A 27808-nucleotide genomic window follows, 5' to 3' on the forward strand; every position below is an offset into this window, starting at 1 on the left:
GTTGCGTTGCTAGCCCTCGGGCGCGTTCCAGGATGCAGGTCGACAGGTCGATTATTTGATGATTTATTGGCCTCTACTTTTATTTATTTTTTTACAAATCCCAAATCACTATTGCAGGGCTGACCAACTCTGTTCCTGGAGAGCAACCATCCTGTAGGTTTTCGCTTCAAACCCAGCAGTAACTAACATGATTCAATTTATCAACCAGTTAGTTAGGTGCGCTAGATAAGGGTCTGAACAAAAACCTACACTCCCATTCCAACCCAGAATTCCTTACTGGATTTCTATTGACTTCCAAGACAAGATTTGGAAGGATGGCCACACGAGGCTAGTGTTGAACATATCACCTAACCACATATTGGTGGTGTTCCTGCCTGATTATGTTGAAGACTTTGCGTTGCATAAACCAATGTTTGCGCGCCACGTCATCAAGTGTCGTGAAGTACATTCCTATATCATATGATATTAGTTAGCTGATATGTTAAACACCTATCCAAGCTTTGCGTGATCTTGCAGGCATCTGCAATGTAGTCAGGCAGGAATGCCATCCATATGATATAGCAGAGCAGTATAGCAATCTATTGGTTGATGCAATACATTATCTGCAATTTGCAATTCATAATCCAAGATGGCGTAGCAGTCAGGCGTCTTTGTCCTGTCGTGTCCCTTGTATATATCGTTTTACATATTTTTTGTCGCATATCCTTTAAAATATTTTGCTAAACCTCATCATCTAAATACTCTCCTGCAACCCGCCTCACCCAATATGGCGTGGATCTGCTTTTTTTCCCTAAAGTATTTATATTTACTTCGGATCTGGAATCCCTCAACTGAAGCTAGCCAGCTAACTACCAGATATCAGTCAGCAAACCATTGCCAGCGGTCATCAGCTAACCTTCAGCTCGAAATGCTCTCGCCAGTTCGAACAACATGACTCTAACCAGAGCATAACGGACCTGTTATTTTTATCCCCGGATTCTACCACAAACTGAACATTTTCATCTGGATCTTCACAACTAGCTAACCACAATCCCGGATGACTAATCCTGGCTAGCATTTCCATCCCAGAGCAAGCACCAATTTAGCTTGAAGCTAGCCCGGCCAGGGCTCCTGTGCTACCACCGAAGCATACTCCAGGGATACAATATCGGCCTGCTAGCTACCTAGAGCTACTTGGAACCTACTTGGAATAATTCCACGACTGGTCTATCGACGTCACCGCATGAAGAGGCAAAAACAGACTTACCCCCATTGCGATGCCCCCCCCCCCCCCCCCAAGGCTAACTTTCTAGCCCCTGCTATCTTCTTGCTTGCTAACCCGGTCTGCTAAACTGCCGGGCCCTGGTCTGCTAACTGCTAGCTTGCCTGTCCGGTCTGCTAACTGCTTGCTTGCTAACCCGGCCTGCTAACTGCTAGCTTGCCCTGTTTTACTAGCTGCTAGCTTGTTTAGCTCCGGCTTACTAACTGTTAGCTTGTTAGCCTGCTAACTGTCTGAATCGCCGTGTCCCCAGCCAGCCCAACCACTCACTACGCATGCCTCTCTCTAATATCAATATGCCTTGTCCATTACTGTCCTGGTTAGTGATTACTGTCTTATTTCACTGTAACAAGACTCCCTAAATTGTATCAGCATATCGATTGCGCAACCAGGGCTGGAAAAACCTTGGATCATTGCTATTCTAACTTCCGCGACGCATATAAGGCCCTGCCCCACTCTCCTTTCGGAAAAGCTGACCACGACTCCATTTTGTTGATCCCTGCCTACAGACAGAAACTAAAACAAGAAGCTCCCGCGCTGAGGTCTGTTCAACGCTGGTCCGACCAATCTGATTCCACACTCCAAGACTGCTTCCATCACGTGGACTGGGATATGTTTCGTATTGCGTCAGACAACAACATTGACGAATACGCTGATTCGGTGAGCGAATTCATTAGAACGGACACAAGAGGTATGTGGCAGGGTCTACAGTCAATCACGGATTACAAAAAGAAAACCCGCCCCGTCACGGACCAGGATGTCTTACTCCCAGGCAGACTAAATAACTTTTTTGCCCGCTTTGAGGACAATACAGTGCCACTGACACGGCCCGCAACTAAAACATGCAGACTTTCCTTCACTGCAGCCGACGTGAGGAAAACATTTAAACGTGTCAACCCTCGCAAGGCTGCAGGCCCAGACGGCATCCCCAGTCGCGCCCTCAGAGCATGCGCAGACCAGCTGGCTGGTGTGTTTACGGACATATTGATTTATAAAAACACATGTGGTAGCTGTGCCTTGTTGCTTTACATTGTTGATATTCAAGTAAGCAGATTTCTGGATCACTGGTAGAAGCTTGGAATAATGTGTGTACTTGATCTTCTTTCACTAAAGCCTTCTTTCGGTTTCTGTTTAGATGAAGCAGATGGACAGGGCAGAGTTCCATGTATGACTGTGGCTGCCAAGCAGGTGGTCATTGAAGTAGAGGTCATGCCAGCTGGGATAGAGTTGAAAAAGCCCTCCCACTATGGCATGGACCAACTATCTTCCATTTTGGAGGCAGGCTGTGGCATCAAGTTCACAATAAGTAAGATGCAATGAATGCTCTCTACAATGTTTCAATGCAGAATTGTAATGTCTTGGTCATTGATATGAACAACATTGACATGTACAGTACAGGTAGTGACTTGGCCCATTACTTTAGACAATCAGGACATTCCCTTTGAACAGATACCCACTGTGGTCATTGCTCTCACTAAAGGGCAACGGTGGGCTTTACTATATATGGCCATCCACCACTTGTTATTGTTTTTTTTCTGGGTTAATGTGTCTGCTGATTAAGAAAAGATAGAGTAAATGTTTTATTTTAGAATATATTTTTGCAGCTAGGGGTGGTGCTGGGCCTAGAGCTGGAGATGGGAGTGGAGCTGGGCCTTGAGATGGGAGTGGAGATAGAGATGGGCCTGGTGCTGGAACAGTGCCTGTAGTTGGTGCTGGGCCTGGGCCTTTACTGGAGGTTGGGCTGAGGCTGGAGCTGAAGGTTGGACTGCACCAGGACCTGTCTAATTCCCTGGAGGTTGGTAATAATATATACATGTACGCAGAGTATTCAAAACATTAAGGACACCTGCTCTTTCCACAACATAGACTGACCAGGGGGATGCTATGATCCCTTATTGATGTCACTTGTTTAATCCACTTCAATCAGTGTAGATGAAGGGGGGAGGAGACAGGTTAAAAAATGATTTTTACACCTTGAGACAGTTGAGACATGGATTGTGTATGTGTGCCATTCAGAGGGTGAATGGACAAGACACATTTTTTAAGTGCCTTTAAATGGAGTATGGTTTTAGGTGCCCGGCTCACTGGTTTGTGTCAGGAATTGCAACGCGCTCAAATGCTTCCCGAGTGTATCAAAAATAGTCAAACACCCAAAGGACATCCAGCCAACTTGACACAACTGTGGGAAGCATTGGAGTTACAATAGGCCAGCATCCCTGTGGAACGCTTTCGACACCTTGTAGAGTCCATGCCGGCGAATTGAGGATGTTCTGAGGGTAAAGGGAGGGGGGGGAGCAACTCAATATTAGGAAGTTGTTCTTAATGTTTTGTAAACTCAGTGTAATTAGATGTTATGTAGTTACAGTATGTATGTTTGGATGTATACTGCATGATAAAAGAGTAAATATAAAAGAGTAATTGTAGTCAATGACCAGAATCTTTGCTGGCATAGAAAGAGTCAGTTCAGAATTCGATTTTGGGTACATATGTGGAAACTCATTTACCACACTACGTAATGAATGAGGTGTTTCAGTGCAGACACTATACTAAAAACACATCTGTTTGATGCTATTTTTTCAATACTGATGATGGTATAAATATGGTATATAATATGGTATATTTGATGGTATTTTTGATGGTATTTTTTGTACTGTGAATGTAGCCAACAAGTCAACCTGTATTTTGTCTTCGATTATAAAGAACATACCTTACAATTTATCACTTTGTAATTGTGCCTCTGTATTTCTTTTCTCCCAGACATCCTTGCAGTTGCAATGAACTCCATTATTACTTAGCCACAATGAATTGTTTTATAATAAAAAATGTTATTCCACGTTGTGTTGGGTGTAATTACATTGATATATCTAGTGAAAACTGGATAAGCAACACTGAACTGCACTGTCACGACTTCCACCGAAGTCGGTTCCTCTCCTTGTTCAGGCGGCGTTCTACGTTCGGCATCACCGGTCTTCTAGCCATCGTCGATCCACTTTTCATTTTTCATTTGTTTCATCTTGTTTTCCTACACACCTTGTTTTCCTACACACCTTGTTTTCATTTCCCTCATTAATTGTTGTGTATTTAACCCTCTGTTCCCCCCCATGCCTTGTGTGGACTTGTTTGTTGTAAGTGCTTGTGCACATGTTTACTGGTGCACGTCAGGTTTTGTATCGATGTTGGTTATTTCTTTATGCAGTTGGTTTTGCAATTAAACTGCTCTGGTTATTACCTAGTTCTGCTCTCCTGCGTCTGACTTCCCTGCCACCAGTTACGCACCCCTGACGGAGAGAAGTTGTCATTACAAGCTTTACATCAAAGTTGCCTGAAGCTGAATGGAAAGGCTATGCCCATTCCAGTTATTCAGAAGAAAATCCTCTTGTCTAATTTACAGTTGAAGTCGGAAGTTTACATACACTTAGGTTGGAGTCATTAAAACAAGTTTTTCAACCAATCCACAAATTAATTGATAACAAACTATAGTTTTGGCAAGTCGGTTATGACATCTACTTTGTGCATGACACAAGTCATTTTTCCAACAATTGTTTACAGATTATTTCACTTAGAATTCACTGTATCACAATTCCAGTTTGTCAGAGGTTTACATACACTAAGTTGACTGTGCCTTTAAACAGCTTGGAAAATTCCAGAAAATTATGTCATGGCTTTAGAAGCTTCTGATAGGCTAATTGACATCATTTGAATCAATAGGAGGTGTACCTGTGGATGTATTTCAAGGCCTACCTTCAAACGCAGTGCCTCTTTGCTTGACATCATGGGAAAATCTAAAGAAATCAGCCAAGACCTCAGAAAAAAATTGTAGACCTCCACAAGTCTGGTTCATCCTTGGGAGCAATTTCCAAATGCCTGAAGGTACCATGTCCATCTGTACAAACAATAGTACGGAAGTATAAACACCATGGGATCATACCGCTCTGGAAGGAGACACGTTCTGTCTCCTTGAGATGAACGTATTTTGGTGCGAAAAATGCAAATCAACCCCACAGCAAAGAACCTTGTGAAGATGCTGGAGGAAACCGGTACAAAAGTATATATCGACATAACTTGAAGGCCGCTCAGCAAGGAAGAAGCCACTGCTCCAAAACCGGCATAAAAAAAGCCAGACTACAGTTTGCAACTGCACATGGGAACAAAGATCGTACTTTTTGGAGAAATGTCCTCTGGTCTGATGAAACAAAAATAGAACTGTTTGGCCATAATGACCATCATTATGTTTGGAGGAAAAAGGGGAGGCTTGCAAGCCGAAGAACACCATCCCAACAGTGAAGAACGTGGGTGGCAGCATCATGTTGTGGGGGCTTAAAATGGCTTAAGGGCAACAAAGTCAAGGTATTTTAGTGGCCATCACAAAGCTCTGACCTCAATCCCATAGAAAATTTGTGGGCAGAACTGAAAAGGCGTGTGTGAGCAAGGAGGCCTACCAACCTGACTCAGTTACACCAGCTCTGTCAGGAGGAATGGGCCAAAATTCACCCAACTTATTGTGGGAACCTTGTGGAAGGCTGCCCGAAACATTTGACCCAAGTTAAACTATTTAAAGGCAATGCCATCAAATACTAATTGAGTGTATGTAAACTTCTGACCAACTGGGAATGTGATGAAAGAAACAAAAGCTGAAATAAATCATTCTCTCTACCATTATTCTGACATTTCACATTCTTAAAATAAAGTGGTGATCCTAACTGACCTAAAACAGGGAATTTTTACTAGGATTAAATGTCAGGAATTGTGAAAAACTAAGTTTAAATGTATTTGGCTAAGGTGTTTGTAAACTTCCAACTTCAACTGTATATAAGGTTGGTTAACTTACCGGCCTGGACCCAAAACCAACACATGCTACACATTTATATACTACCCTTTTAAAGTTTTATTGCAACCATGGTGTTCATTTTCACTGAAGCATATACAGTATATCAAATAACATGACAATGATTCACATTATATGGGTCAGACTGTCCTATACTACTTTGCCCAACACGTTATACCCCAGAGGTTGTAAATAAACCTTTAAAGGTTGGTATGACTTGCATTATTGTGTTAGGGCTTTGAAACCCATAGCCGAATGCCTTCAGACTGAGTATTTCACACAAAATGGCTGCCGACAGTGAACTCAAGTTAGGGTTAGGGGTTATATTTAATGTCAGATTATCCTATACCACTATGCCCAACATGTTATACCCCAGAGGTTGTAAATAAACATTTAAATGTTGATATGACTTGTATTATTATGATAGGGTAATAAAAGCTATTAACCGAATGGCTTGAAACCATGCTTGAAACGGAACAGGCCATTCGGCTATATGGCACAAGCCACAGCTATAAGAAACGAGCCACAATTGAAAGTTATGGTGTAGTTTACAATGCACTGCTGGAATGGGTTAATTAAGTGTATATTCGATTCATTAAATGATTTTCATCGATACACTAGTTCACATTTATTTGGATAGTCTGGATTTTCCGTCTGTAGATGCTCTGCAGACAGTCATACTATCAAGAAATTATGTGTTGATAAGCAACTCCTTGCTACGGTTGGAGTTATGTTTAGAATAAGGGTTGGGGTTCGAGTTAGTAGATTAGTAGTTGAAATGTTACCATACACTGTAAACATATTCATTTTGGCAAACAGAGAGACAAGTTATACTGTAGTAGGATGTCAATGGGATTGAGTAACATACAAAAGCATGCTCCTGGTCTCCCAGGGTGTTTTATTACATTTATTTTTCAATCACTGGTGCAATATTTTACAAGTATGTGGTTCATTTTCACAACTATTAGCACATAAATCAACAGATCATCAAAATGGGGTATAACACTGACTTGGCTGCAGTACCTGCATACTTTCTGACCAGGCCACAATAGAAAGAGCGCTCCAGGACAAGTCTATGGATTGTGGCCAGCAGACAGCGAGTCTTCTTAGTCTGCAGACTTTCCAAAATTGCTGCACAGTGTTGAAGAGACCAGCATACAATCCGGTTTCTCTTCTCCATGCCCTTCAACCTTTTCTCCAGGCTGAAATGTGAATATTTATGTTAAAATGTTTAAAACCTATATTGACTAGCACCAATATAGTGGTACAAATAAACTCAACAGAAAAAGAAACGTCCCTTTTTCAGGACCCTGTCTTAAAAATCCAAATAACTAAACAGATCCTCATTGTAATGGGTTTAAACACTGTTTCCCATGCTTGTTCAATGAACCATAAACAATTCATGAACATGCACCTGTGGAACGGTCGTTAAGACGCTAACAGCTTACAGACGGTAGGCAACGGGTCACAGTTATGAAAACTTAGGACACTAAAGAGGCCTTTCTACTGACTCTGAAAAACAACAAAAGAAAGATCCCTGCTCATCTGCGTGAACGTGCCTTAGGCATGCTGCAAGGAGGCATGAGAACTGCAGATGTGGCCAGGGCAATCAATTGCAATGTCCGTACTGTGAGACTCCTAAGACAGCACTACAGGCAGACAGGATGGACAGCTGATTGTCCTCGCAGTGGCAGACCACGTGTAACAACACCTGCACATGATCGGTACATCCGAACATCACACCTGCGGGACAGGTACAGGATGGCAACAACAACTGCCTGAGCTACACCAGGAATGCACAATCCCTCCATCAGTGCTCAGACTGTCCGCAATAAGCTGCGAGAGGCTGGACTGAGGGCTTGTAAACCTGTTGTAAGGCAGGTCTTCACCAGACATCACCGGCAACAACGTTGCCTATGGGCACAAACCCACCGTCGCTGGACCAGACAGGGCTGGCAAAAAGATCTCTTCACTGACGAGTCTCGGTGATGGTCGGATTCACGTTTATCGTTGAAGGAATGAGCGTTACACCGAGGCCTGTACTCTGGAGCGGGATCGATTTGGAGGTGGAGGGTCCATCATGGTCTGGGCATCATCGGACCGAGCTTGTTGTCATTGCAGGCAATCTCAGCACTGTGCATTACAGGGAAGACATCCTCCTTCCTCATGTGGTACCCTTCCTGCAGGCTCATCCTGACCAGACCCTCCAGCATGACAATGCCACCGGCCATACTGCTCGGTTTGTGTGTGATCCCCCCCCCCCCAGGGACACACTATTCCATTTCTGTTTGTCACATGTCTGTGGAACTTGTTCAGTTTATGTCTGTTGTTGAATCTCGTTATGTTCGTACAAATATTTACACATGTTAATTTTTGCTGAAAATAAACACTGACAGTGAGAGGACGTTTCTTTTTTTGCTGAAATTATGATGGAGACAACATCCTAAAAAAAGCTATTTACTTTTCAAGCTGAGTAGTCAACTGAGCATTCCTATCATTGGTGATTGACGGGGACATCATGTCATACCTAGAAAATATATGAATATATAAGCAAAATATAACAGTATGAAAGCATCTCAACATAAAACTAACCAGTTAGGAAGGCAACATCCATTTGAGTGTAGATTTGAGTGTAAAGTGGATTATGCAGAGTGAAGTGTTGGCACAAAGGTCAGAAGACTTCATGTAGAACAGATGAAGCAGAGGAGGGCGGAACTCATGTTTCTGGGATATGTAGTGGAAAGGGGCAGGTGACAGCAGGAGGTGGTGATAAGAGTGTACAGTAACAGGAAGTAGCTATGCAGATCCAAGAGAAGGTGAGACTAGGACACAGAACACGGGAACGTGGCAGTCATGACTGGTAGGGCTAAGCCAGACAGAAAGGGGTTTAGAGATGGGATAAAACCTTAGGTCAGAGATGTGGCAACTACTTATGCGACTCAATGTTGCTCTGCGAGAGAATCCACGTATCTCTCCTGCCAGGTAAGGAACAACGTCCTTTTGTCTGTGAGGGTCTCCGTTATCTGACAGGTCCAAACTTCCACGTCTGACTGTGTGCTGCCCTCAACATAATCAAGGGCCTAATTAAATCTATTGCAGAACAAAATAAACCACACTGGCATTCGTGCTGAATTATACATAGACAATGCTCACAAGTTATTGAAAAATATCTTATGGACAATGTTTGGAATTTTACTAAAATATCAAATTGTCAGTGAAACCACAGCAAGGATTTCATCATCAAATCAATGAAATGTATTTTATAAAGCCCTTTTTACATCATTAGTTGTAAAACAGCATCACAAAGTGTTTTACAGATACCCTGCCTAAAACCCCAAAAGAAAAAGCAATACAGAAGCACAATCCAAGCAGTTCATGGTGTGCATGCTTGTCAGACTGATCGATAATCAGAACAGGATAGAGCACACAAAAACACTTTCAAATGTTCGTAGATCACCAGCAGGGTCAGGTAAAGACCACAATGGCTATAGAGGGTGCGAACATTTCAAGACTCTAGGGTCAGATGGCTTTCATGTTTGAGGAAGTCAAGGTTTATGGGTGGGGTGGGGTGGGTTGTGGGGGCTCGTACCTTCCCATTCACCTTCCCACCCATGGGCCAGACTACACTCAATCATAGGACTGACAGAAGAGAAAAGTCTTGAGTCTAGACTAGAAGGTTGAGACTGAGTCTGATTCTACTGAATAGTAGCCCTGCTTCCAATTAATCTGATTGAATTAGCAGAAAAGGATCATTGTAATGCAGCAATGGTATTGCTGCATTACATTACTACTGTTTGGCAAAGCAACGATAGAAGATATATGAGAAAGACAACTGAGGTTGGATATATTTCCCCTCATCAATTATGAACAACACTCAATGCAAATAAGAATCCTAGCTTACTGAGACGTTATAGTTGTTCCTTAATTGTTATCATTGACATACCTGTGGACAGAGAGGACACTTTGTTCCGTCCGAGGTCAGTGGCGCCAACTTTCTGACAGTCTCTCATTCAAACTGCCAGTGTTTGAACTGCTCAAATGACTAATTTGTGAGCTTCTGGTAGAGCTCAACTGTCTGTACATAGAAAAAATAAAACTACTCATCATAGTAAAAAATGTATGATTTTATTTCCAATTTAAAATACAATAACTACCTTCCAGCATGCATTGGATTTATGGAAAGTCAAGGTAATCCCCCTCAAAGACACCCCACACTCCAGTTGCAGGGGTGCAAACTGGCGCAGGAGGCCCACTGAAATTGCTGTTTGTGGCAGATGGGGGTTGGCTGGCCAGATTCTGCAGCGGATTAGGGTGACAGGATCCAGCTTACAGCTGCAAAACTGCAGCCAGACGTCATGAGCTCTTCCTGAAATGAGGCATTCCGTTTCTTAATTGCATTGCTAAACTTTACATCCGATGTTGTTGAGATGCACGTCTCTAAAGAACTTTCAAAATGACTCCATATTTTCAATGTAACAACTGAGTGAACCGGGTTATGGTAGACTAGATAAAATGAAATCAAAATTAAAGTTGTCATTTGAACACAGCATAGTGTACAAAACAAAGGGGGGAGAATACAGCATAGTGTACACAATACAATGAAATAAGTAGATAACTACAGTATATGAAGTAGAGGAAACAAACTCTCCCTCAATGTGAGGAAGACAAAGGAGCTAATCATGGACTATAGGAAAAGGAGGGCCGAACAGGCCCCCATTAACATCGGCGGGGCTGAAGTGGAGCTGGTCGAGAGTTTCATGTTCCTTGGTGTCCACATCACCAACAAACTATCATGGTCCAAACACACTAAGACAGTTGTGAAGAGGGCATGACAACACCTTTTCCCCTGCAGGAGACTGAAAAGATTTGGCATGGGCCCTTGGATCCTCAAAACGTTATACAGCTGCACCATCGAGACCATCTTGACTGGCTGCATCACCGCTTGGTATGGCAAATGCACTGCCCTTGACCGCAAAGCGCTAGAGAGGGTGGTGCGGACAGCCCAGTACATCACTGGTGCCGAGCTCTCTGCCATCCAATACCTCTATATCAGATGGTGTCAGAGGAAGGCCCCGAAATATTGTTCACTCTGCTGCCATCTGGCGAACTGTACCAGAGCATAGGCTCTTGGACCAACAGGCTCCGAGACAGCTAATACCCCCAAGCCATAAAATTGCTAAATAGTCAATTTATGGTACCCAAACTATCTGCACTGATTCTATCTAAATCAAATCTAAATCAAATTTTATTTGTCACATACACATGGTTAGCAGATGTTAATGCGAGTGTAGTGAAATGCTTGTGCTTATAGTTCCGACCATGCAGTAATATCTAACCAGTAATATAACCTAACAATTTCACAACAACTACCTTATACACAAGTGTGAAGGAATGAATAAAAATATGTACATAAAAAATATCTTGCACTGACCCAATGCACACTCACTCACACACACTACATTGACACTCCCACACAAAAACACTACATACGCACACACACACACAACTCACACGAGCTTATCGACAAAACACACACTGTACATACACATTACACACACACATACACTTTCACACTCATAATTTGCTGCTGCTACTCTGTTCTTTATTTTATTATTATTATTATTATCTATGCTGATGCCGAGCCACTTTACTCCTTCTTCATGTACATATCCACCTCAAATACCTCATACCTCTCTCTGCACATTGATCTGGTAAAGGTACTCCCTGTATATAGCTCAATTCTTGTGTATTTCATTTGATTCCTCGTGTTACTATTTTAGCATTTCACAGTAAAGTCTTCACCAGTTGTATTTGGCAAATGTGACAAATCATATGTATTATTATTATACATGAATCAATGGGATGCAACGTTAGGTAGCTACATTGCTAAGCAGGCCAGGTTGAGTAGTTTATGGAGTTAACGTTAGATAAACAATGCCCATTGCATGTATTATACATTAGACAGCGTAGCAGTTTCCCAAAGTTTGGTGTTGACTATGAACTTTACTTAGCTGTGCTTTGTGGAAGAATGTGGGAGATATTGTCAGCTTCTGAAAGTACCATCCAAGTGAGAAAATAAACGCACTAATACACCAGAGTATATATCTGTAATATCTGCATAAAGTTGTCACTAGTTGTTACACAGGATTTAGCTATTTAAAGTGAAGTGTATAACTTTATAGTTACCTATGAGCAATTTCTATATAATTACTTATTACCCATTACCAAGCGATAGTAGTAGTATAGTATACCTACAAAGTAGTAGTATAGTAAATAGTATACCTACAAACAAAAGATGCAACATGTAAAAATACAGTACATTTCTTGCAAAATAATAAAGATTTATATTGTTAAGATTAATAAATTGTATTAAACAAAGATATAGGCCTACTCAATAACACAAAAATAACTATTCTAGTGGTGACTAATCTGTAGCCTATAGTAGGACTAGCCTAGATAGCTAATTTAGTAAAATGGGATTGTCTATTCCTTCCCCTTTTAACAAGGGAAATTGACAACTCTGACTTTGTTCATATGTTTCTTTCTTGTAAGCATTTCCCATCCTGAGACCTTGTGGGAATCTGTAGCTCGTTGTTGTGTTATCCAGCTAGCATTAATAGTACTTGCTAACACTAAATTGGCAAGTGTTTAGCTACATTGAAAAGGAACTACGTTATTCAGTGTATTAACACACGTAGCTAGCTAGCTCACGTTAACATGCTGGGTGCGTCTTACGTAATACCCTTGGGTAACATACCCTGAGAACAAGGTTCAGGGAAGACAATCGAGCCCAGCTAACGTTAGCTAGCGAGTAGCAACCATAGCATATTTGCCAAACTTGGTAGCTAAACAGATTGTATAGAAAGGATATTCTGTAGACAGTAACTAGCTAGCTCGTTAGCCTAGATGGTAGCCCAACAATAATGCCAGCTAGCATTTGCTAGCTAGCCAGCTACAGTTAGCTGTCTAGCCAACACTAGGCTAGCTAGCCCAATATTGGACTAAATCTTACTTTCTCTCATTTGCAGCTGTTTTTGACCTACAACACCTTTTTTCTTTCGTGGCAATCATTTGTTGTAGACAATCTTATTAATTGTTTAGCCCTGGCTATATGATTGTGTCTATTGGTTGCAATACATATTTGCTATATGACATGTTTTATAATTAATTTTATAATTACATATATAATTACTGTAACTAAGTGTAACGGATGTGAAACGGTTAGCTTAGTTAGCGGTGCGCGCTAAATAGCGTTTCAATCGGTGACGTCACTTGCTCTGAGACCTTGAAGTAACGTAGTTCCCCTTGCTCTGCAAGGGCCGCGGCTTTTGTGGGTGTTGTTGATGTGTGCAGAGGGTCCCTGGTTCGCGCCCGGGTGTGGGCGAGGGGACGGTTTAAAGTTTATACTGTTACATAATGACCCCTTAAAATGAAGTGTTACTAAACTTTCCATAGCAAAATATAGCTAGCTTCCTTTGCTTGTAACTTGCCTCATCTGACTGGTGTTCGCTAGCTACTAGTGCTGTGGCTCTTGTTTTAGAACTCTTAAGATTCAGCTGAAAATATGTCAACATTGTCAAAAATGCTACAAATAGGTAGCACATAATTGGTTCTCAATGGACAGAATGAGCACGTGAGAGCTATAAATTATAAATGTAATCAAAACTGTTGCCCCTACAAACTAATACAGCTCAAAAGATAGCAATTCTAATGGTCACTTTATGGACGCTGTAGTCTTGTTTTTATCCAACGCCTAGATATTGAGCTAGGTCGGGGCAAGAAATTGTATTTTCTTCCTAATGCTAACGAACCTGTTAAAAATCTGGTATTTGGTTCTCGGTAACGGCTGGATAGCTCATGACAAGAGAACGGGGAGTGTTGTGTACCTCTGATCAAGTTGATTTGCACATTTTCATCGTCATTGGTGTCAAATTGACTTAGTTATGATAGTAGGGAGATTTGAATTTAACATTGAGCTTCAACCAATGCATATACTATTGTGGGGTCGATACAATAAATACAACAATCTTTGATTTTGCATGAAATGGATCAGTTGAAACAGTTTGTGTTGTCATTCTGTGACTATTGTTCCAACAAGTTTACTATTTGTTACACATACCACCACAGTGTAGCGCACCATTTTCCAGTCAATTTATTTGTGAAGTACAAAACGGTTTCCCTCGGTAGCTTACAACAGTATTTCTCTTGAACTCATTTTTAGGAGACCCCCAGGAGGGTGCATGTTTTGTTCTAGCCGAGCATTCAACTGGCAGGAGACAGTTCATGGTATTTGTTATTCAAAGCAATGTGGCCCAATAGAGAAATCACCAAAACAAAGACAGTTTGTGATAAGATTGTATTGTATTTACACACTCTTATACAATATTTCCAGAGAAAAATCCATATCCTTATGTTGTATATTCTTCATTGTTTTTCAGTATAAAAATAAACTTTGATAAAACAATGAAATCATACATAATAATCCACCATATCAAAGTACATGTTTTAAAACAACATTCCTTCCCAAAATATGGTGTAACATCTTTGTGCTTATGATGACTTAGAATTCAATGTGAATTCTCTATACGATAACACTGTAAAATGTTACAGTTCCCTCTCCTTGATCTGAGGGCTTTGGGTTGCTCCATTTTTCTGTGGGATGACTTGAATTTCAGGATCCTCTTCTGTTTTGATGTTTGTTGTTGTCGTCATCGTCTCTGTTGCCATGGGTTCCTCAACGACATACTTTGTGAATCTGATGTTAAAGAGTCCTAGAAAAACAGGCATTTTTACCAGGTGGAACATATAACATGTCTTACCATTTGAGCACATATTAGACATAGGCCTTATAATTGGTCTTTTTTTGTAATTGTGTTGTTTCATTGGCTGCAGTCTTTATTTTATATGGCATGTCCAAGAAATCACACATTGTAGGATGCAAATTATTACCGTTGCCCCTTCTTCCTCGAGATTGTTTCTCTTCATTGCTTGATTTTGATCTGTTGCTTTCCACAGATTGATCCGAGTCGTCATTTTCTGTAATGATCAAAACTATGATAATTTCAGAATAATTACTTAGTTTAAGATTAAGAATAATTAAAAGTTTAAGATTTAGTGGCAGGCATACATATAAACCATAAATCAGGGGCGCACAACTCAAGTCCTTGAGGGCAGCAGGTCTATGTGTTTGGTTAATATCAACTGATCCAAGTGCCAGGGAGAAAGGACAACCAACAGGAGCAAAATTCCAGTTGAGGACTAGAGTTATGCACACCTGCCATAAACCAAAGATGATAGGTAAAGATGACCAAACATGATAAGTCATGAGGAGATCCTAAACAGTGAGGTGTCCTGGTCTCTAGTTACCTTTCTTCCAGAGTATGTGAGCCCTCCTCAGCTTGATCACGAAGAGCGAAACAACCACGAGCAGACCAAGGATGAGGCCTGTCACAAGGAAGATGAGCAACAGCGCACTTCCTCCAGTTCCTTTCTGCGTCTCCGTATCATTGAAGAAGCTTCCTGTGAATGAGACCATCAGTGCAACTTTAGCCTCTTCTACTGTAGCCTTACATCCATGTCTGGCTTATACAGCACCTGAACATGACTCACTTAACCGGATCTGTATGCACTTAGAAAAATAGTAAGACTGTCTTACCTTTAGCATTGCTGGAGTTGTGTCCTGTGCCATTATGAGGTGTGTTCTCTGGTGTCTGGGACACTGACAACCAATCTACAGGGAATTGCAGGGGAATGAATGGCAGCTGATCTAGACAGCACAGTCACATTATTCGGGAGGATATGGAGGGTATTTGTGGATAAAATGTGTGATTCAATTGGAACTAATAAAATACTATTGGATGCTGGTATGATGCCCATCTGTAGTGATAGAGAGTCACCACTAGGTGGAGAAGCAGCCTACTGAGTAACTATTAAGCCTAGCTGGCGAGGATACTTAAATTGATTCCCATACAATGCTAGCTACGATTTGTCCTGTTCTTAGCAGCAGTGTTGCTGCTGCCGCTGCTGTCATTAGCAAGTGTGTACCCTGTAGCTTCGTAAACTGGCTGACCTGAATGAGGAAATTCATTTATTGTACATTTTACATGCCGCCCCATTACAGTGTATTTCATTTTCACTCACTGATTGTACCACAGATGAAAATGTTCTAATTCAAGTCAATATGTATAACAACAACCTTAAATTAACTACAAATAAAAGCACAAGCCGAAGTTCTGCCTGAAACTTTTACTGAGATTCACTATTGAGGACCTACAGTGCATTCGAAAAGTATTCAGACCCCTTGACCTTTTCCACATTTTGTTACATTAAAGTTTTGTTCTAAAATTGATTTAAATATTTTCCCCTCATCTATCTGAAAACAATACCCCATAATGACAAAGTGAAAACAGGTTTTTATACATTATTGCAAATGTATAAAACCTGTCAAAACAGAATAACCTTATTTATATAAGTAAAAGGTAATATACATAAGACCCTTTGTTATGAGACTTGAAATTGAGCTCAGGTGTATCCTTTTTCCATTGATCATCCTTGAGATGTTTCTTCAACTTGATTGGAGTCCACCTGTGGTAAATTCAATTGATTGGACATTATTTGGAAAGGCACACACCCGCCTATATAAGGTCCCACAGTTGAAGGTCCCACAGTTGACAGCGCACGTCAGAGCAAAAACCAAGCCATGAGGTCGAAGGAATTGTCCGTAGAGCTCTGAGACAGGATTTTGTCGAGGCACAGATCTGGGGAGGTGTACCAAACAATTTTTGCAGAATTGAAGGTCCCCAAGAACACAGTGGCCTCCACCATTCTTAAATGGAAAAAGTTTGGAACCACCAAGAACCCGATGGTCACTCTGACAGAGCTCTAGAGTTCCTCTGTGGAGATGGGAGAACCTTCATCAGGCCAAAGGACAGATTTCCTCCATCTAATGTCCATTGCTCTTGTTTCTTGGCTCAAGCAAGTCTCTTTCTTCTTTATATTGGTGTCCTTTAGTAGTGGTTTCTTTGCAGCAATTTGACAATGAAAGCCTGATTCATGAAGTCTCCTCTAAACAGTTGATGTTCAGATGTTACTTGAACTTTGAAGCATTTATTTGGGCTGCAATCTGAGGCTGGTAACTCTAATGAACTTATCCTCTGCAGCAGAGGTAACTGGGTTTTCCTTGCCAATGCTGCCCCTCATGAAGTTGGTTGATAGAATGCTAAGAGTGTGCAAAGCTGTCATCAAGGCAAAGGGTGGCTACTTTGAAGAATCTAAGATATAAAATATATTTTGATTTGTTAAACAATTTTTTTGTTACTACATGATTCCATATGCGTTATTTCATAGTTTTGATGTCTTCACTATTATTCTACAATGTAGAAAATAGTAAAAATAAAGAAAAACCCTGGAATAAGAAGGTCTGTCCAAACTTTTGACTGGTACTGCATGTAAATATAATATAAGTTAATTTTGTATAAATTAGCAACAATTTCTTATAACCTGTTTTTGCTTTGTCATTATGGGGTCTTGTGTGTACATTGATAAGGGAAAAAAGCGATTTAATCAATTTTAGAATAAGGATATAACAAAATATGGAAGAAGTCTGAATACTTTCCAAATGGACTGTATATTGTTAATATTGCTATTGACTCCCGTTTCAGGAAACAGACTGCTGTGGTTTTGCACCTAACCAGTGTTCACAAAACATGTGTAGATTCAACCTCAAGGCACCATGGCTGTTCTGTTCTTCCGTATATGCATTGTCTGTCTTGTCATGTCAAAACGATCAGTAAGTCGTATAGTTTGTTTTTAATAACGAATATGAATATTTTTTACTTACTGTGAGTGCTGAGTTGTAAATCAGGGGTTGATGCTGGTGATCCTTCTGTATTGGGCCAATTTAAGGCTGTAGCTGTTGGTGTTTCTGTTGACACCTGTGTACTATGCCAACGGGAGACTGTTGTTGTTGTTACCTCTGTTAGACCTGTACTGAGCCAATGAGAGGCTCTCGTAGTGGAGTGTGATTCCTCAGTGGCTATAAGATAAAAGGGAATTTCAGTTGTTGTACAATTCAAACCATGTTCACAAATGACAATTGTATCTTGCTAAGACTTTTGGTCGCTATTATGAAGTGCTTGTATATATATAGTTATAGTGCAGTTCAAATAACTTGAAGTGAATAATACGATCTATCTGAATATATTTGTAGAAATGTGACTTTGGGATGCCAGTGTATTCCTCCCTACAGAGAGAGTAAATCACACGATGTTTGTGTTGTCAAGATACCCTAGTGTGGCGTTCTCATGGCATATTTTAAAGTGAGGAAAGTACCAACAGTGTGACTGTGCACTGAAACCACAAAAGTAAACACTTTCCTTTCAATGTTCCTCAAATAGACCATTGCAAGCAGAACTACATTTAAAAATAAGGTAGACTTGCTTTTTATTCTTTGTTGGATATTTCCACCTTACTCTCAAGGAGGTAATCTGAGCTTTATGTATTGTCATTGATCGTACCCTTATAAATTCAACCTCCCATCGTGTGGATGCCATCTCGACAACTAATCAAATAAAAGGTCAAAAGTGGGACCAAAAAAAATGTAGTACTTACGATTCTGTCCAATTTTCACAAAATTCATCAGGGATGAATTGTGTAAGGCTGGATGGCGAACAATGCATTTCAATGTAACTCTCCTCTTGTAGGACTGAACATGCAAGATATCCAGGGAGGAATATGTGTTTTTGTCCAACAGATACTGAGGCTGAGCTAAATAACAGCAGAGAGGTTCAATTAACTTTTGACTGAAAGTGTAAAAATTGAATATGTAAAAGAACATCAACAACCATCATCCTTATAATAGCTGGCCTGCACTTTACAGGGACAATACAGACATTTCACTTCTCTTTATTTTGGAAGAGATAAAGGGGAATGTGTGTGGGATTTGGTTTCACAGGGGAAGTCTAAACCATTTTAAGGCATTTCCTTTTTTAAATGTTCTATATCTCATCACAAAATTCTCAGTCTCCTACTCCAAGTCTTTTCCTATTCTATTTTTCACTTGTTTTATATTTATAATTCCCGCAAGCCACGACAATGGCTGTTATTATTTGTCAAATACGGTAGTGAATGACAGGGCAGGGAAGCGAACCCAGGTTAGTGGCATGAGAGGCAAACACCCTACACATCGTGCCAACATGGTTAATCCACTTGGTGGGAAATTGTAATGTGGCTCATATAGCAAGGAGTGCTACTCTGCCCCCTCTGAACGGAAAGGCACATCTTTGTGTTTCAACCTACCGCTGACCCTTCATACGTCCGGCCGTGTGTTACGATAGCCTCACAGCCGTCATTGCACTTCTGACACCAATGTAGGAAAACGTGACTCATATAGCTAGGATCAACACAATACTAGTATGGGACTACACAATTCAGTTTGACTCTTCACTTTTCCTAATTGTTATGGAATAGATTAGGTAGTTTAGTTCTTAGGAGCACAATTAGACACTACACTACCCCTTCCACACTCCATCCCCAGGTGGCAGTAGCAACTGGGTCAGGGGGTGTGCTCTGATAGGAAGTCTTAAGTGTTGGTTGTGCACAGGTGTGCACAGTAATCGATTCTAAACAATCTGATAGCTGCATAGATTTTTTATGAACTTGCGATAGTTCGAGTTTAAAGTGGAGAGAGTGCAGGGTTTAGCAGGTCTCTCAAGTAAGCTAAAAAGAGGTTTCGGATTGGAAAAGTTTAATATTTTCAGAAGAAGTCGGTAATTGGTTAAGGGAGGAGGATTTGGAGGGAAAGAGAGGAGGCTGAAAAGACTGAGGGAGGCAGAGAATGGGTTTATATTTGTTGAAGCTAGCAATAACAAGGGAGAGGGTATGTTGAGGAAGATTTGTGTCAAGATCAAACAGAGTGAGCCAGATGCCAGTTTTGAGTTCTGGAGGAAAAATGGAAGGCGTAGAAGGTGTTGTAAGACATGGTGATGATAAAGACAAGGGATAGGCCAATGAGTGATCTATGTTTCAGTAAGGTAGGCTTCTTAGCGTTCATAGCAATGGTTATCAACTGTACCGCAGAGATGGAACTTAAGTCACAGAAAATAGATGTTGTGGTGGCAGATGCAGAGAAGTACTTGGGGCTGCGTGATTTGACTTTAGACTGCGTGGCAGGTTGACCAGCTGTTACTCGAGTGCAGCAAGGAGCCAAGGTAAATTGCTAGCTAGAATTAATCTTATCTGATAAAAAACAATCAATCTTAACATAATCACTAGTTAACTACACATTGTTGATGATATTACTAGTTTAACTAGCTTGTCCTGTGTTGCATATAATTAATATGGTGCCTGTTAATTTATCATCGAATCACAGCCTACTTCGCCAAACGGGCGATGATTTAACAAAAGCGCATTCACGAAAAATGCACAATTGCTGCACCAATATACCTAACCATAAACATCAATGCCTTTCTTAAAATCAACACACAGCTATATATTTTTTAAACCTGCATATTTAGTTAAAAGAAATTCATGTTATCAGGCAGTATTAACTAGGGAAATTGTGTCACTTCTCTTGGGTTCAGTGCAATCAGTGTCAGCGTATATGCAGCGGTTTGGGCCGCCTGGCTCGTTGCGAACTGTGTGAAGACCATTTCTTCCTAACAAAGACCGTAATTAATTAGGCAGAATTTTACATAATTAAGACAAAACATTTTTTTTAACCTTTATTTAACTAGGCAAGTCAATTAAGAACAAAATGTTATTTTCAATGACGGCCTAGGAACAGTGGGTTAACTGCCTTGTTCAGGGGCAGAACGACAGATTTTTACATTGTCAGCTTGGGGATTCAATCTTGCAACCTTTCAGTTACTAGTCCAACACTCTAACCACCAGGCTACCTGCCGCTCCAACATTGAAGGTTGTGCAATGTAACAGCAATATTTAGACTTAGGGTTGCCACCCGTTCGATAAAATATGGAACGACTCCGTATTTCACTGAAATAATAAACGTTTTCGAAATTATAATTTCCGGATTTGACTATATTAATGACCTATGGCTCGTATTTCTGTGTGTTTATTATATTATAATTAAGTCTAAGATTTTATATTTGATAGAGCAGTCTGACTGAGCGGTGGTAGGCAGCAGCAGGCTCGTAAGCATTCATTCAAACAGCACTTTCCTGCGTCTGCCAGCAGCTCTTTGCAATGCTTGAAGCACAGCTCAGATTATGACTTCAAGCCTATCAACTCCCGAGATTAGGTTGGCAATCATCCAATAGTATATACCCAAAGGTATATAATTCCTATAATAACTACAACCTAAAACTTCTTAACTGGGAATATTGAAGACCACCAGCTGAGCAAGGAACTTAGACGTTAGCTTTTTTACATGGCACATATTGTACTTTTACTTTCTAATCCAACACGGTGTTTTTGCATTATTTAAACCAAATTGAACATGTTTGATTATTTATTTGAGACTAAATTGATTTTATTTATGTATTATATTAAGTTAAAATAAAAGTGTTAATTCAGTATTGTTGTAATTGTCATTATTTCAAATATATATATATATATATATATATATATATATATATATATATATATATAAATCGTCTGATTAATCGTTATCAGCTTTTTTTGGTCCTCCAATAATCGGTATCAGTGTTGAAAAATCATAATCGGTCGACCTCTAGTCGGTAATGCAACATATTGGATGCCAACTGTCGTTAAACTCCACCAAAGAAGAAGGTGTGGCAGCTGGCAGAGCCATGAGGCTGCTGGAGTTTAGTGCCCATGTGAACCTTTGGTTTGACTCTTTATGTATTCGGCATGCCATGTTTTGTTTTGTTTTTTGTGTATACAATTATTTGTTGGTCATGCACCGTTTTTGTTTACATAAATCACTTGGGCTGGCCGACCAAGGAGTCAAGACAGAGCTGGCCCTGAACTTTAAGTTTGCCGTCTCCTGGAGCACATGCATTCAACACCTTTTCACATTAATGCACACATCAAATCAAGTTATAGACCTACAGACCCTTTATTAACTAGGCCTAAGGCCCCAGAATCAGCCGTAACATACAGTGCCTTGCGAAAGTATTCGGCCCCCTTGAACTTTGCGACCTTTTGCCACATTTCAGGCTTCAAACATAAAGATATAAAACTGTATTTTTTTGTGAAGAATCAACAACAAGTGGGACACAATCATGAAGTGGAACGACATTTATTGGATATTTCAAACTTTTTTAACAAATCAAAAACTGAAAAATTGGGCGTGCAAAATTATTCAGCCCCTTTACTTTCAGTGCAGCAAACTCTCTCCAGAAGTTCAGTGAGGATCTCTGAATGATCCAATGTTGACCTAAATGACTAATGATGATAAATACAATCCACCTGTGTGTAATCAAGTCTCCGTATAAATGCACCTGCACTGTGATAGTCTCAGAGGTCCGTCAAAAGCGCAGAGAGCATCATGAAGAACAAGGAACACACCAGGCAGGTCCGAGATACTGTTGTGAAGAAGTTTAAAGCCGGATTTGGATACAAAAATATTTCCCAAGCTTTAAACATCCCAAGGAGCACTGTGCAAGCGATAATATTGAAATGGAAGGAGTATCAGACCACTGCAAATCTACCAAGACCTGGCCGTCCCTCTAAACTTTCAGCTCATACAAGGAGAAGACTGATCAGAGATGCAGCCAAGAGGCCCATGATCACTCTGGATGAACTGCAGAGATCTACAGCTGAGGTGGGAGACTCTGTCCATAGGACAATAATCAGTCGTATATTGCACAAATCTGGCCTTTATGGAAGAGTGGCAAGAAGAATGCCATTTCTTAAAGATATCCATAAAAAGTGTCGTTTAAAGTTTGCCACAAGCCACCTGGGAGACACACCAAATATGTGGAAGAAGGTGCTCTGGTCAGATGAAACCAAAATTGAACTTTTTGGCAACAATGCAAAACGTTATGTTTGGCGTAAAAGCAACACAGCACATCACCCTGAACACACCATCCCCACTGTCAAACATGGTGGTGGCAGCATCATGGTTTGGGCCTGCTTTTCTTCAGCAGGGACAGGGGAGATGGTTAAAATTGATGGGAAGATGGATGGAGCCAAATACAGGACCATTCTGGAAGAAAACCTGATGGAGTCTGCAAAAGACCTGAGACTGGGACGGAGATTTGTCTTCCAACAAGACAATGATCCAAAACATAAAGCAAAATCTACAATGGAATGGTTCAAAAATAAACATATCCAGGTGTTAGAATGGCCAAGTCAAAGTCCAGACCTGAATCCAATCGAGAATCTGTGGAAAGAACTGAAAACTGCTGTTCACAAATGCTCTCCATCCAACCTCACTGAGCTCGAGCTGTTTTGCAAGGAGGAATGGGAAAAAATGTCAGTCTCTCGATGTGCAAAACTGATAGAGACATACCCCAAGCGACTTACAGCTGTAATCGCAGCAAAAGGTTGCGCTACAAAGTATTAACTTAAGGGGGCTGAATAATTTTGCACGCCCAATTTTTCAGTTTTTGATTTGTTAAAAAAGTTTGAAATATCCAATAAATGTCGTTCCACTTCATGATTGTGTCCCACTTGTTGTTGATTCTTCACAAAAAAATACAGTTTTATATCTTTATGTTTGAAGCCTGAAATGTGGCAAAAGGTCGCAAAGTTCAAGGGGGCCGAATACTTTCGCAAGGCACTGTAATCCTTTGTCATTTTGGCGTCATAAAATCTATGAAATCAATCTAGAATGAAGGACACTTACCATACATTTCTAACCCACTCTCCAACAGCCATGAGATTTTGGGAGGATGGCCATTTCCCACTGCAGAACATTTTATGGCAGTCTTTCCATTGTGTTCTGTTATCTCCAATTTTGGCTTACCTTGACAATGACAACAAGAGTGATGTTATGATTTTTGGTTTCAACTTAATTTGTTGGAAGTGGGAACAAGCCAAGCACTCTACCTCCTGTGCCAATATGAATATTCTACTAAATTAAGGGGAAGGCTGTTTGCTTTCTTAACCCCTATAAAACAGTGCTATTACAATATGTTACACTTACCCAAAACTGTCACATTAACCCACTTCACTACAGGCACTTTGTGAATGTAATGTAAACATGTGTAGAGGCCTCCATCTTTGAAGGTGACATCAGACACACTGACTGAAAAAACGGAGTCAGACAAGTTTATTATCTTGTAGCGCTTGTCCTTCAGGGCTGTTAGTGAAGATGGGGGAGAGAGGAGGCATGTCACAATATAACTCAACTACTTAAGATCTGAACAAAGATGTTACAATATGAGTAGGAACAAACATATTTACTTGTATCATGTACAACTATTATCATTCTAGACAGCATTTCATGGTAAAGTCTACACCCGTTGTATTCGACACGTGACAAATACAATTTGATTTTGATTTTAATCAGCTGTCGACATTAATAAAATAAAATCCTGTATGTCTCATTTACTGGGCATCCAGTCTACTTTCGAATTAAGATACTGCTTTGTTTTAGTATATAAAATACATAATAATAAATATCTATAGGTGGTATTATAAGATCCTCACCCTTCTGGTTATTAAAAAACATAACATGCCCATCAGGATTCTTCCATTCCACATGGCTCCCTTTGGCATTTCTAATGCGACACTTCATGGTTAGTGTCTCACCCTCCATCACGGTCAAATGTTGCACTGCAATGGATCCTGCAATGGCAAATACCAAGGATTTAGTATAGGACATACTTTGATTGACATGATGGAAGGTTCCAACATGTGTGAGAGCAAAATTACAAGATTATGTTATAAATACTGTTATTCCATCAAATGGTTGTTTTATGCAACAGAATAGGGGGTTCTTAGAACTCTATTGTGTCTATGTGAACTGAGATTGGGCCTCTGGGGGCTTAATGCTGACAGAAGATGTACAATGCGTTAGGTGATAAACCTAACAAAGCAAACAATTCCATAGCATGAGTTAGTGTTTGTGTGCTGGGAGGTACCAGGGTAGAGATGACTCCAGTATGGATAAATATGAGAGGAACCTTGTTTTGGGAGCCAGGCCCTGGTTTCTACACAATGAGAACAGTCTTAACAGCAGATGCTGTCTGCTGTGAATTATTAGTATCTTTCATAGGAATCCCAACCTTGTGACCCATTCCACACTTATTTTGTTTGTCATGTAGACTTTGCTATAAAAAGGTGTTGTAGTCTTTGTGTCGGGGCTCTCAATGAATCATCTAAGAGTGATTCGTCGACCAGCCATCGTTATTGTAGAGCACTCACATCATTCACTTGTGGTTGTGGTGTGACATGCTTTCCTTATAAATACGTGAATAAAGATTTAGTTTAAGTATAACTCTGACTTGTGTGATAAGTTTGTCTCTCCTCATTTGATAATACTAAAATTAACCCCCACAAATGATTTCAAGTTCACCTTACCTTTCAACAGCCCTTTCCTCTTTCTTACACATGCACAGTATGCCATGAACAATATGATCATGGATGGACTGTATTGAAAAGCAATCATAAAGAGGAGATTTAGGGGTCGTAGACAGATGAATAAGTGGGCAGTGTAAATGAACTAGTTAAGACCTGAGTCAGACCCTTCATTTCTCATAGCTCTCACTCACAGCACTGTCCTACTTCTCGGTCTTCCCCTGGTCTCAGACTCTACCACTGGGGGCTACAGGGGAAACTGAAGGAGGTCGAGCTACCATTGTCAGGCTTGAGGTTATGGGAGGTGTGACAAACAACAACTTGAGGGGGGTGCATTTCCGCTGCACATACACCTACAGATTATGCAGCCAACCTTCTCTACTGCGACTGACAGGAAGTCAAATATAGTGTGGACAGTCACCGAAAACATGAGGGGTGTAAAAGAGAAAGCAAGGGGTTTGTGGTTTTCTTCACACTGTCTGTGTGAGCGTCATGTGTTCCTTTTTCCTATGCTACTGGTATGATGACTAGTGATAGGCCTACTTTATTTGGAAACATTAACTGTGGGGGCAAATTTACACTGATGTTGTTGGTGGGCTTGTAATGCTTTAAAGGTTAACTGTTTTCATACATTGTGTGGGCTAGCAGAATATCACCTTATGATAGGGTCATGCTGTATATAGCACCGACTGAACAAAATAAATTCCATGTGGGTGGTCTACGGGGGTCCATGGAATTAGTGTATTTTATAATTAACCATAATGATTTTTAGACTTGTCTGCAATGATTGAATTCAAGGTTAATTATTTAATTAGGTATTTGAATCCCAATGAGAGCTGATGACCACCTAATGGTTGAAACGTTAGAGCATGTATTGCAGTATGCCGAGTCTTCCTTTTTGACAATTCCGAATAAACTGAATGACTAGACAATTGCTATCAATTTGAAAACCATCCTATATGATTAAAAAGTCACAATTTGGTGACTTTTTAATCATATAGGATGGTTTTCAAATTGATAGCATTTGTCTAGTCATTCAAAGACAATAATTTCAATGTCAGCCGCCAAACATTTAAACAAGACCACAACAAAGCAATAAGTACACATTTTCACTGTGATACAATCCTCAGAGCATTTGATCATGTCTATTATTTTTGTGTTGCCACAACTTTCAGTCTGTTTACAAGATGGTTATTTTAGCCATAAGACCTCAGGGGGTGTGGTATATATTCAATATACCACGGCAAAGGGCTATTCTTATGAACAGTACCAGGACATTTTAGCCAAAAACCTGGTTGCCTTTGCTAGGAAGAGGAAACTTGGCCGAAAGTGGATCTTCCAGCAAGACAATAACCCCCAAGCACTCATCAAAAAATGAGCCACAAAATCAACATTTTACAGTGGCCATCTCAGTCTCCGGACTTGTAACCCATTGGGCATACGATATAGCTCAGTATAGCAAGGGTGTCAATCATTTCGGACCCCACTGTAAATGCATCACAGCATCCGTCAAGAAAAAAGCAGTTCCATTCTAATTGATCTCACACACAGATGTAAAGAATTAGTAAGGAAACGTATAAAACGTAAAACATATATACAAATATGAATACAGCAAACATTGATTTGTGATATCTTACAACAAAAACATTGAATGTCATTTCAAAGTTGTGATCAAAACAGATCAGGCATAATCAACTCTGTCAAGCTGTATTGTATACATCTACCCTGCCTGGGTACTTTGTACTTCATTGTCTCAGAAACAATTACTTTCAGAGAAGTAGCCTACTCACCCCTTACAAACAAGACTAGGAAGCAAAGCTGCCGCATTAGTGCCATCTTGACTCTGTCAGATTCAGATGTGGATTCTCACAGCCACTTCCTCTCGTGTCTTTATATGCTACATACACTACACTGGCTACAGTAAGGGGCCTTCCGTGACATCACAGCACAATTCATGGGGTTTCCACGCAACATTGAATACATTTAGTTTCGAGGGCATCCCGGGTCATAGGTTGTTGATATCATGGGAAGAAAAATAATACAATGTTGATTGGATCATGAATTGACATATTTTAGGAATGTCTATTTCCTTTTCAATATGACATCTCTCTTGAAAGACATCACCATGCACCAATGTTGTAGCCTGGTGGAACTGTTTATTATTTTATTTTGTATTTACTTTTATTTTAACCTTTATTTAACTAGGCAAGCAGTTAAGAACAAATTATTCTGCCCTGAGCTAAAGTGTAGAGCTGCCTCTTTCAAGGAGCGGGACTCTA

The 27808-nt window shown here is 40.4% G+C and overlaps 1 protein-coding gene across 3 annotated transcripts; it reads right to left on the minus strand.

Moving 5' to 3' along the window:
• Positions 1–14422: 14422 nt before the first annotated feature.
• LOC139422050 (cytotoxic and regulatory T-cell molecule-like) lies at positions 14423–27391 on the minus strand. 3 transcript variants are annotated; one of them, XM_071173190.1, is made up of 10 exons: positions 27320–27386; positions 24660–24797; positions 24154–24255; positions 23854–23973; positions 18693–18848; positions 17923–18117; positions 15739–15813; positions 15450–15602; positions 15033–15119; positions 14423–14854 (listed from the first exon to the last, which is right to left on the minus strand). In XM_071173190.1, the coding sequence occupies exons 1-10, from the start codon at positions 27363–27365 to the stop codon at positions 14688–14690; spliced, it is 1239 nt and encodes a 412-aa protein (XP_071029291.1). In that variant the 5' UTR covers positions 27366–27386; the 3' UTR covers positions 14423–14687. The 3 variants fall into 3 exon arrangements, with proteins under 3 accessions (XP_071029291.1, XP_071029289.1, XP_071029290.1); XM_071173188.1 differs by having other exon boundaries at positions 14426–14854; positions 15033–15134; positions 24154–24309; positions 27320–27391; XM_071173189.1 differs by having other exon boundaries at positions 14426–14854; positions 24154–24309; positions 27320–27390.
• Between the last annotated feature and the right edge of the window lie 417 nt (positions 27392–27808).

The sequence above is a fragment of the Oncorhynchus clarkii genome, chromosome 12 (genome assembly GCF_045791955.1).
Source record: "Oncorhynchus clarkii lewisi isolate Uvic-CL-2024 chromosome 12, UVic_Ocla_1.0, whole genome shotgun sequence".
NCBI lineage: Eukaryota > Metazoa > Chordata > Actinopteri > Salmoniformes > Salmonidae > Oncorhynchus > Oncorhynchus clarkii.